Source organism: Carlito syrichta, unplaced genomic scaffold (assembly GCF_000164805.1).
Source record: "Carlito syrichta isolate Samal-C Ts95f unplaced genomic scaffold, Tarsius_syrichta-2.0.1 Scaffold314018, whole genome shotgun sequence".
Classification (NCBI taxonomy): Eukaryota; Metazoa; Chordata; class Mammalia; order Primates; family Tarsiidae; genus Carlito; species Carlito syrichta.
The window spans coordinates 201,208-212,063 of record NW_007258114.1 but is presented as its reverse complement, the minus strand read 5'-3'; the positions used below and the strand labels follow the sequence as shown (position 1 = coordinate 212,063).

At 53.8% G+C, this 10,856-nt stretch overlaps 1 protein-coding gene across 1 annotated transcript in view; it reads left to right on the top strand.

Moving 5' to 3' along the window:
• ADAMTSL2 (ADAMTS like 2) overlaps window positions 1–10,856 on the top strand; it is a 41,977-nt gene that overhangs the window by 14,060 nt on the left and 17,061 nt on the right. The window contains exons 9-10 of the mRNA XM_008070801.1: window positions 4,078–4,414; window positions 5,592–5,964. Coding sequence (XP_008068992.1) covers window positions 4,078–4,414; window positions 5,592–5,964 — 710 coding nt within the window. The remainder of the gene's footprint in view (window positions 1–4,077; window positions 4,415–5,591; window positions 5,965–10,856) is intronic.

Sequence of the window (10,856 nt, the reverse complement as noted above, 5' to 3'; positions counted from 1 at the left end):
CAATCCTTCCGCCTCAGCCTTCCAAGTAGCTGGAACTACAGGCGCACGCTACCACACCCGCTAATTTTTTGATTATTGTAGAGATGAGGTGAGGAATTATAGGCTGAGCCACTGAGCCTGGCTTGTTTTTTCATTTTTATTTAAAATTCAGGGGGTTAGCTGGGCTCGGTGGCTCAGCCTGTAATCCACTCACCTCAGCTGCTTTGGGAGGCTGAGGTGAGTGGATTACCTGAGCCCACGGGTTCGAGACCTGCCTGGGCAACTTGGTGAGAACTCATCTCTACAATAAAATTTAAAAAAATTAGCTGGGTATGGTAGCGCACGCCTGTTGTTCCAGCTACTTGGAAGGCTGAGGCGGAAGGATCACCGGAGCCCGGCAGGTCGAGGCAGACAGAGTGAAGTGACAGAGTGAGACTCCAACTCAAAAAAAAAAAAAAAAGAGGGATTCGGGGGTACAAATGCATATTCATCACATGGACATATTGCATAGTGGTGGGGATTGGGTCTCAGGTGGCCCATTCCCCAGATAGGGAACATTGCGCCCCATAGGTAATTTCTGAACCCTAACACCCCTCCCCACCTCCCCCCTTTTTGGTGTCCCCATTGTCTATTATTTCCATCTTTATGGTCATTTAGTTCCCACGTGTGAGTGAGAGCATGCAAGGTTTGGTTTTCTGTTTCTGAATCAGTTCCCTTAGGATGATGATCTCTAGATCCATCCATGTTGCCACAAAGGACATAGTTTCATTCTTTTTTATGACTGTGTAGTATTCCATGGTACATACATACCACATTTTTAAATCCAGTCTATTGTTGGTGGGTACCTAGGTTGCTTCCATGATTTTGCTATGGCAACTAGTGCTGCAATGAACATGCAAGTACAGGTATCTCTTTTTTTTTTGAGTTGAAGTCTTACTCTGTTGCCCAGGTTGGAGTTCCATGGCACACTCATGACGACCTACTGGGCTCACACGATCCTTCCACCTCAGCCTTCCAAGTAGCCAGAACTATTGGCACACACTACCATTCCCTGCTAATTTTTTTTTTTTAAATTGTAGAGACGAGGTCTCACCAAGTTGGTCTCGAATTCTTGCTCAGGCAATCCACTCACCTCAGCCTCCCAAAGTCCTGGGGATTATAGACTGAACCACTGAGCCCAGCCTTTTTTTTTTTTTTTTTTTGAATCAGAGTCTCACGTTCGTCACCCGAGTTGGAGTGCAGTGGCACGCTGCTCTCGGCCACTGCAGCCTCGACCTGCTGGGCTCAGATAATCCTTCTGCCTTAGCCTTCCAGGTAGCTGGAACCACAGACATGCTTCACCACACCTGGCTAATTTTTTTATTTATTGTAGAGACGAGGGAAGTCTCGCTATGTTGCTCAGGCTGGTCTCAAAACCCTGAGCTCAGGCAATCCTCTCGTCTCCGCCTCCCAAAGTGCTGGGATTACAGGCTTGAGCTATCGCGCTGGGCCCAGGTATCTTTTTTGTATAATGACTTCTTTTCCTTTGGGTAGACCCCTAGCAGCGGGATTGCTGAGTGAAATGGTAATTTCACTTTTAGTTATTTGAGAAACCTCCATACTGTTGTCCACCGAGTTTACAATCCCACACTTCTAAGGGCCATCCTAGCTAAATCCTAGTAACACGTTAGCAGTCTCCCAAAGTTCGTGCCAATGTGCAAGATTCCTCTTGATAGGAGAGTGCTCTCAATGGTTCCTGTTGCCTGGCCCTGCGGTTCCATTGGTGTGTGTTCCTTCTCCCAGGACTTCCCTGGATGGGTGAAGATATGACTTAGCCTGAGTTGCCGGTCTGGTGGCCAGAAGGGGAGAGCAGGCCAGGTCCTGAGAGAAGGCCACGTGGTCATGAAGGCAGAGGTCTCAGCATCATTTTTTTTTTAAGTTGGGATCTCACTTTGTTGCCCAGAGTGGAGTACAGTAGCAAGATCACGGCTCACTCCAGTCTCCAACTCCTGGGCTCAAGTCACCTTCTCACCTCAGCCTCCTACAACGTGTAGGTGTGTGCCCCCACACCCAGCTAATTTATTTTATTTTATTTTATTTTATTTTAGAGATGGGATTTCTCTATGTTGCCCAGGCTGGTCGCAAACTCCTGGGCCCAAGTGAGTCTCCTGCCTTGGCCACCCAGAGTGCTAGGATTATAGCTGTGAACCCCTGTACCCAGTGTCTGCGTCCTCTTAAAGCAAAGGGGGAAGTGCTAGCTTTATTTAACCGGGAGGAATGGGACAATTTCCAGGCTCAGAAGATTCGGGGGAATCTGAGATTTCAAAGCTTTCAAGCATACTGACTCAGAGCGCCACACCCCCAGGTCTCAGGGTCCCCTCTCTTCTGGTTGGACTCTGGCTTGGGTATGGTAGACCCTGAAGAGTAGAGAAGCCAGTCCTCTCTGGTTCTCTGATCCTCTTCGGCCTTCTTTGCCTTCCAGCTATGGGAAGTGTCCTTATCGGTCACCAAGCAGGCCTCCACCTCAGACTCTCAGTGTCATTCCTCAATACTTTGGGTTCCAAAGTCCCTTATAACTTTTAACCCTTAACCCTCTCCCCGGTCAACTCTTAAACCCTTGAGCGATGACCCCGCTAGAGATCAGGTCACCAAGTCTTCCCTGGTGTCCCCTCCTGGCCTCCCGTTGGTGAACCCGTTCACGACTGTACCCTTGCCTTCTGGGGGTCACTTTGCTCCATGAGCTGACAGGTGAGCTCCTTATTGCCCCTGCCAGGTGGGTGGTTCTGCTCCAAAATCCCATTGTATTTTGTTTTTATTTTAATATTAATTTTTGAGTCGGGGTCTCACTCTGTTGCCCAGGTTGGAATGCAGTGGTACAATTACAGCTCACAGCAGCCTCAACCTCCTGGGCTCAGGCAATCCTTCTTCCTCAGCCTCCCGAGTAGCTGGGACTACAGGCACGCACCACCACGTCTGGCTAATTTTTTGACTTTTTGTAGAGATGAGGTCTCACTATGTGCCCAAGCTGGTCTGGAACCCCTGGGCTCAAGTGAGCCTCCTGCCTAGACCTTCCAAAGTGCTAGGATTATGGGTGTGAGCCACTGTGCTTGGCCTGAAATTGCATTTTAGAGTCAGTTTCCTAGACTTGACTACTCTTGACACCTGCTATTTTTGGTTGGAATCTCTGGAAAAAGACTGAAGACCCTCCCAGGGAGAGGACAGCTGAGGTCTGCAGAGCAAGAACTTGCAGGGTGGGAGGAGGTCTCAACAAAGGCTGCCACCCATTCCACAGGGAGCTCTGGAGCTTGCATCACCTGAATTGGGGCAGGGTCTTTGCCCTCCCGCATTGGTTTGCATTGGGGGCTCTGGGTTAGAGGGTGCTGGGCTCAGGGTGCTATGATCACTTCGGATTTCTGGTGGGAATAAAATTGGGGTTGGGGTTTAGGTGGCTTCACTACTAAAAAAATTATCTGTGAGTCCAGGTATGGTGGCTCATGCCTGTAATCCCAGCACTTTGGGAGGCAGAGGCGAGAGGATTGCCTGAACCCAGGGGCTTGAGGCCAGCCTGGGCAACTTGACAAAACATCATCTCTAAAATAACTCAAACAAAATTAGCCGGGTGTGTGGTATGTGCCTGTAGTTCCAGCTACTCGAGAGGCTGAGGCGAAAGGTTCAGCGGAACCCAGGAGGTCAAGGCTGTGGTGGCTGTGATCATGCCACTGCACTCCAGCCTGGGCAACAGAGTGAGACGCCGACCAAAAAAAAAAAAAATTATTTGCACAGTGTGTCCTGCACATTGCGGATCTCCCTCCGTCCCTCCCCTGGCATGGCCCTGTTCAACTATTTTTTAATTTAGTACATCTCTAAGCACCCAATGTCCAAATACACTCATATTCTAAGGTTCCTGGTAGGCCTGAGTTTTGGGAGGATCCTAACCCACCCACCACAGAGGTCGATCAGATTCCCCTCTCCAAGAGGTTGTCCAGGCCACCTGACAATCTCGGATGAATCATGTCTTTAGTTGGCCAGGGTCAGGGGTATGGCCATGGGCATGTTCCAGGGAGCCGGGAAGGGGCTGGAGAGAGTGAGGAGGGGCCGGGCCTTCTTACCCCCGCACAGGTGTGGAACCAGAATGGCAAGAACCCCTCCATCACCTTCGAGTACACGCTGCTGCAGCCACCACACACGCACCACGTCCGACCCATTTACTACAGCTTCTCTGAGCCTGCCTCCGAGAGCGCCGAGAGCCAGGAGCTGGACGCGGCCGGGCTGGTGGGCTTCGTTCAGCACAACGGCTCCCTCTACGGCCAGGCCTCCTCTGAGCGGTTGGGCCTGGACAACCGGTTGTTTGGCCACCCGGGCCTCGAACTGGAGCTGGGCCTGAGCAGAGGCCGGGAGACCAACGAGGTGTGCGAGCCGGCCAGTGGCGGGGCCTGCGGGGGAAAGGGCTTCCGAGGTAACCAGGAGGAGGGCAGAGGAGGAGCGGGTGGGCTAGGGGTTCCCAGGGAGAGGGGCCTTGGGTAAGGGGTCTCCCGGACCTTCAAACGTCTGCAGGTTGGGCGCAGTGGCTCACGACTGTAACCGCAGCACTTTGGGAGGCCGAGGCGGGAGGATCGCTTGAGCCCAGGGGTTCGAGACCAACCTGGGCCACGTAGTGAGACCTTGTCTCTACAAGAAATAGAAAAAAGAAATGAGCCGGGCATGGTAGCAGGCACCTGTAGTCCCAGCTACTTGGGAGACTGAGGTGGAAGGATCACCTGAGCCCAGAAAGTCAAGGTTGAGGTGAGCTGGGATCGAGCCACTGTACTCCAGCCTGGGCAACAGAGTGAGACCCCCAACTCAAAAAAAGAAAGTCTACTGAAGAGGTTAACCTGAGGTGCCAAGGACTTAAGTCTTACTTTGGGCAGACGCAGGGCTAAGGATTTTGGATACGCCCTTCTGCACCTGCCTTCTTCGAGGTAGATTGGCTCTCCCCATTCGCAGATGGATGACTGAGGCTTAGAGACTTGAGGTTTAGAGAGAGGGAGGCACACAGTCCACCCCGAAGGGGCTGTGAGTCAAACCCGGGACGGTCTGACCCCAAGGCCCGCTCCCTGGCATACTTCGTGGTGCACCCAGGCTCCCTGGGCTCGAGTAAGTACCAGGGAACAGGAGCTGCGGGTGGCCCCAGGCACTCCTTGGCTTGTGGGCATCACTCTGCCTCCGTGTTCACCCGGCCTCCCTTCTGTGTCTGTGTGTCTGTCTCTCTGCATGTCCTCTCTTCTTGCAAGGACACCAGTCATTGAATTCAGGATCCATCCCAAATCCGTGATGATTTCATGTCGAGATTCTTAATCAAGTACATCTCCAAGCACCCAATTTCCAAATATATTCATATTCTAAGGCTCCTGTAGACCTGAATTTTGGGAAGACCCTATCCCACCCACCGCAGAGGTCGATCAGATTCCCCTCTCCAAGAGGTTGTCCAGGTCACCTGACAATCTTGGATGAATCCTGTCTTTAGCTGGGCAGAAACCATCTTCCGGGTTCAGTCTCTTGTTTCCAAAGCTTTTTGTTTGGGACCCTCCCCCAGGGCAACCCTTGCCCCACGGCCCGAGGGTGCTCGAGGCTGAGCCTGCCGTCTCCCTCCCTAGACCGCAACACCACGGTGGCCAGTCTCTCGGGGGACAAGGATGACCAGGAGATGGACGCCCGCTTCTCCTCCCAGGAGTTCCTCTCGGCCAACGCCATCTCTGACCAGCTCCTGGATGTGGGCTCTGACTCCAAGGAGCTCACCCTCAATGAGACTGTGAACAGCATCTTTGCCCAGGGTGCCCCGAGGGGGTCCCTGGCTGAAAGCCTCTATGCGGATTACGAGGACAGCGAGGGGGTCGGTGTAGACCTGCTCAACGGGTCCTACCTGGAGCTGAGCAGTGACAGGGTCACCAACGCCTCCTCCGAGGCCCCTTTCCCCAACATCAGCGTCAGCCTTCCCACCTCGGCCGGGAACAGGACTCACAAGCCCAGGTAGGAGGTGCCTCCCCCAGCCCCGTCCAGGGCCTTTGGGGGAGGGGGGTGCCAAGGCCCAGGTACAGAGTGAGGCCTCACTGGGCGCCGTGGCTCATGTCTGCAATCCCAGCACTTAGGGAGGTGGAAGTGAGAGGATTACCTGAGCCCAGGAATTCGAGACTTGGCCTGGGCAACTTGATGAGACCTTGTCTCTGCAATACATCAGAAAATTAGCCGGGCACGGTGGCGTGTGCCTGTAGTTCCGGCTCCTTGAGAGCCTGGGGCAGGAGGATCGCCTGAGCCCAATAGGGTTGAGGCTGTGGTTGCCGTGAGCATGTCACTGAATTCCAGTCTGGGCGACAGAGTGAGACTCCAAGGTAAAGAAAAAGTGAGGCCTCGCTATGGTGAGTCTGGCTGGAAGGACTAGGGACCTCGAGGCAAGTGAGAGAGAGCCTCTGCTTCCGCATCTCCTGCCCACCACACTTGGGTCTGAGCATGAAGCCAGAGGCCTGGGCCATAGCGTGTACCCCCCACAAAGCTAGGGCCAGGGGTTGGGGTCAGTGCTGGGCCCTGACAGGTACAGTAGACACTGGACTGGATGCTTGCAGCCCTGAGCTCGCCTCGTGAACTGGGGACAGGGCTCAGCATTGTATGTGCTTGGAAATTCATCATCATCACAGTCACCCCCAGTGCTGGAGCGGCCATCTGGGACTCAGAGAGGGGACACAATGAACCCCAGATCACAGAGCCCAAGGAGTTGGGGCCCTGGGTCTAAGTCTGGACTGTCCTTGAACATGTGGCTATTGGGGGGTGATGCTCCAGGTAGCCCCCCAAGTGTGGCACACTTCAGCTCCAGCCTTTACCACAGGCCAGAGGGGAGGTCAGGAAGGATCCTGGACATTCCTCAACAAGGCCCAGCCTCCAAAACCAGCATGCAGGGCTGGAGCTACAGCTGTCATGGGTGGTGTGAGGGTCCACTTGGTGCCAGGTCCCAGAGCCAAGGCCACAGCTGTGGACACCTGGGCATTCATGGCTGGAGACACTTGGACAGTCATGACTGGAGACACCTTGACAGACATGGCTGGGAACACCTGGGCAGTTACTGCTGGGACACCTAGACAATCATGGCTGGGGACACCTGGGCAGTCAGGGTTGGAGATACCAGGACAATCACAGCTGAGGACACCTGGATAGTCACTGCTGGGGACACTTTGGTAGACACAGCTGGGACACCTGGGCGGTGGGGATGGGGACAGGTACAGGCCCGTCGGTCTTTGTGTTGTTTTCTTTTCTAAAGACCCATCCAACCCCTTGACCGTAGACCTGAGCCTGACTTGAACCTCAGCCAAGTCATGGGTGCTGAGACGACCTCCCCGGGCCTCAGATCTAGGGCTTACTCTCAGGGTGAGGCAGTCAGCAGCCATCCTCTCAACCCATCCCCATGGACAAGGGCGAGTGTGCGGGAGCCCCGGGGTGCCCACCCTTTCCTCAAACAGTTTTCTGAGGCCTCTGGCTCCCACCAGGCCTACAGTGCTCAGGGGGCACCCAGGGCATGTCTGGCGGGTTCTGGACGGAATCCTTTGCAGAGGTGGACTGAGGGGGCCTTGGCGCCCCTGTCGCTGCTCCTCTTCCCACGGGGGTGGACAAGGCTGTCTGTTCACCCTGCCCCTTGCACCCTCAAAGCCTCCAAGGCATGGGGCCTCTGGCTGGTTTGAGGGGCTTGGTAGCTGGCGTGGAGTAGCAGGTTCTGCTTTAGAATGCAGGCTCTGAGTCTGAGAAGGGTTCCCAGCAGCAGGCCGGAAGGCCACAATCGGACAGCAATGCCTGTGTGACCAGCCATTGAATCTCAATCCTGAATCTTTGGTGTGGGCCTGCCTCACCTCCCAGTGGGTCTGGAGTGTTACTTTGCATCCGTGTGGGGAGCACATGGTAAGGCCTCAGCAAACAGCCACTTTTAGAAGCACAGTGAGCCCACGGATTCGAGACCTGCCTGGGCAGCGAGACCTTATCTCTACAATAAATAAAAAATTCAGTCGGGCGTGGTAGCGCATGCCTGTAATTCCGGCTACTTGGAAGGCTGAGGCGGAAGGATCGCCGGAGCCCAGCAGTCGAGGCTGCGGTGGCCGGGAGCGGCCGCTGCACTCCAGTCTGGGCGACAGAGTGAGACTCCGACTCAAAAAAAAAAAAAAAAAAAGAGAAAAAGAAACAAAATGAGAGGGGCCAAGGTGTGAGGATCGCTTGATCCCAGCCTGGACAATATAGCAAGACCTCGGCTCTATAAGAAATAAAAAAAAGCCAGGTGCAGTGGCTTCCGCCTGTAATCCTAGTACTTTGGGAGGCCGAGGTAAGAGGATTGAGCCCAGGGGTTCGAGACCAGCCTGAGCAACATGGTGAGATCTCGTCTCTACAATAAATTTTTAAAAAAAACAAAACAGCTGGGTGTGGTTGTACGCACCGGTGGTTCCAGTCAGTTGTAAGGCTGAGGTGGAAGGATCGCCTGAGCCCAGCAGGTTGAGGCTGTGGTGGCTGTGAGCATGTCACTGCACTCCAGCTGAGCAACAGCGTGAGACTTCACTTAAAAAAAAAGAAAGAAAAGAAATAAAATTAGCTGGGTGTGTGGTACGTACCTGTGGTTCCAGCTACTTTGGCGGCTGAGGCGGGAGAATCACCTGAGTCCACAAGGTCAAGGCTACAGTAAGCTGGGATCGTGCCACTGCACTCCAGCCTGGGGGACAAAGTGAGACCCATAGTCACAAAAACATAACACAACAAAACAAATTGAGCATTTAAGGTAGGAGAGGGACCTTGTAGGACCTATGGCCTCATATGGGGAAAACCTTCTTTGAGTAGGTTTGTCAGGGTGGCACCAAGTCCCCACTGTGCAATTCACCTTAAGGCATGCGCAACTTGTGAGTTGCACCTATCTCTGCCCTCCTCTGGGCCTCAGTTTCTCCCTCTCTCAGTGAGGGGCTTATCAGGGGGTGCCTTCAGCTCAAATAGCCAGTGATCCCCAGGCCAGGGTCATGACACAAGCTGAAAGATCCTTAAACCACATTTCATTTCATTTTTTATTTAAAAGAAAAGAAATATATATATATATAAATATTTGTCGGGAGTCTCACTGTGTTGCCCAGGCTGGAGTGCAGTGGTATGATCATGGCTCACTGCAGGCTCGATCTCCTGGGCTTAGGACATCCTCCTGCCGCAGTCTCCCAATTAAACTACATTTCAAAGAGTCTCTCCTGCCCCACTGCGGTTGAATCTCACCCTGTCTCCAACCCCGTAGGGACATACTGGGTTTCCAGCGCCTGTCTCAGGCGCAGGGATTGATACGGTGTGTTTTAAACACTCAGAAGGCCCTGATTCGGTGAGACGAGGCTGCTCTCCCTAGCCAGGCCACCATCAAAGGATGCTACCCAGCGAGCGAGGGGCCCAAAGATGGTCTGGAGTGATAGGGGTCAGAGGGAGGCGGCAGGGGAAACTCCCAGGACAAAATAGCCACGTCTTGGCTGAGTTGTCCAAACACAGGAAGTCGAGTCTGCTCTGAGAGCAGTTGAGATCAAAGGGGAGCCCAGAAAAGAAAGGCTATTTTCATCTTCCCAGAAAGGCTTCAAACAATCAAGGGAGGGGTCCTGTCACCAGACTCCGACTTTGGGAACAAGCGTCTGAGACACAGACGCAGAGTCCCTCTCTGCAGCTGGGGGGGGGGCAGTGTGAGGGTGGCGGGGGAGAGAAGACAAGAGCCCTTTCCGATTCACGTATAAACAAACACGGTCATTTCTAGCTCCTAGCATGGCCTGTGTCCGGGCAGCCCGCTGGGCAAAAGCCCCCTGGCGAGTGACAGGCCATTCGAGCATCCCAGCGACCTCGCCAGCCGGCATGAACCCCAGTCTGGCAGTTCTGATTTGCACAGCTGAGGAGGTGGTATCTTCCTTCCTGTTGGAGGCGTGTGCAGGGTTGGGGGCTCGGCGATTTCCTGGGTGTTTTGCTCCTTGGTGCGACTTCCAAGAACAGCACCCAGCAGGCGCCGCCGTGTTGTGAAAATATATGCAGGGTTTTGTTCAAGAGCAGCACGCGCTGTGGCTCACGCGTGCTGCTGCGCGGGGTGGGAGTAGGGGGGAACGTGTGGGCAGCCCCTCCAGAAATACCCTTGGTGCTGAGAATCCAGAGGGTTATTTTGAACCGGGCCGCTCGCTCTTGAGAATGAGTCACCGGCCTGCTGGCTCAGAGCGTGTAATTAGATAAAGATGGCGGAGCGTCTCTGTGGGTGGGTGGAGGGGCACGCATTGGATCTTTTCGGCTCTTTTTATTCTTGGGGAGAATCTGAGGCCGCTGAAAGCAGGGTGGAGTCCTAATCCGTACAGTTCAGTGTTTTCCGAATCAAGCCTTCAGGATTGGTGTTCTGGGTTCTTCTTCCCCCTAAAAGGATGGACTCACCCCAAGCTGGGTGCTGTTAGTGGGACCCGTGGGGTTTCGGGTCTTTATGGATCCTTTGTTCTGAGATGTCAGGGTCTTGGACACTCCTACCCTCATTTTTACAGTTTTCTCTCTTTTTAATTTTTAAGTTATTTATGAATTTTGAGTCAGAGTCTTGCTCTGCCACCCAGGCTGGAGTGCAGTGGCACGATCATGGTTCACTGCAGCCTCAACCTCCTGGACTCAGGTAATCCTCCCGCCTCAGCCTCCCGAATGGCTGAGACTATAGGTGTCCACCACCAGACTCGACTATGGTTTTTTTCTTTTCTTTTCTTTTTGTAGAGATGATGAAGTCTTGCTATGTTGCCCGGGCTGGTCTTGAACTCCTAGGCTCAAGCGATCCTCCTGCCTCGGCCTCCCAAAGTGCTGGGATGACAGACATGAGCCGGGCTTGGTGGCTCAGCCTGTCATCCCGCGCCTTTGGGAGGCCGAGG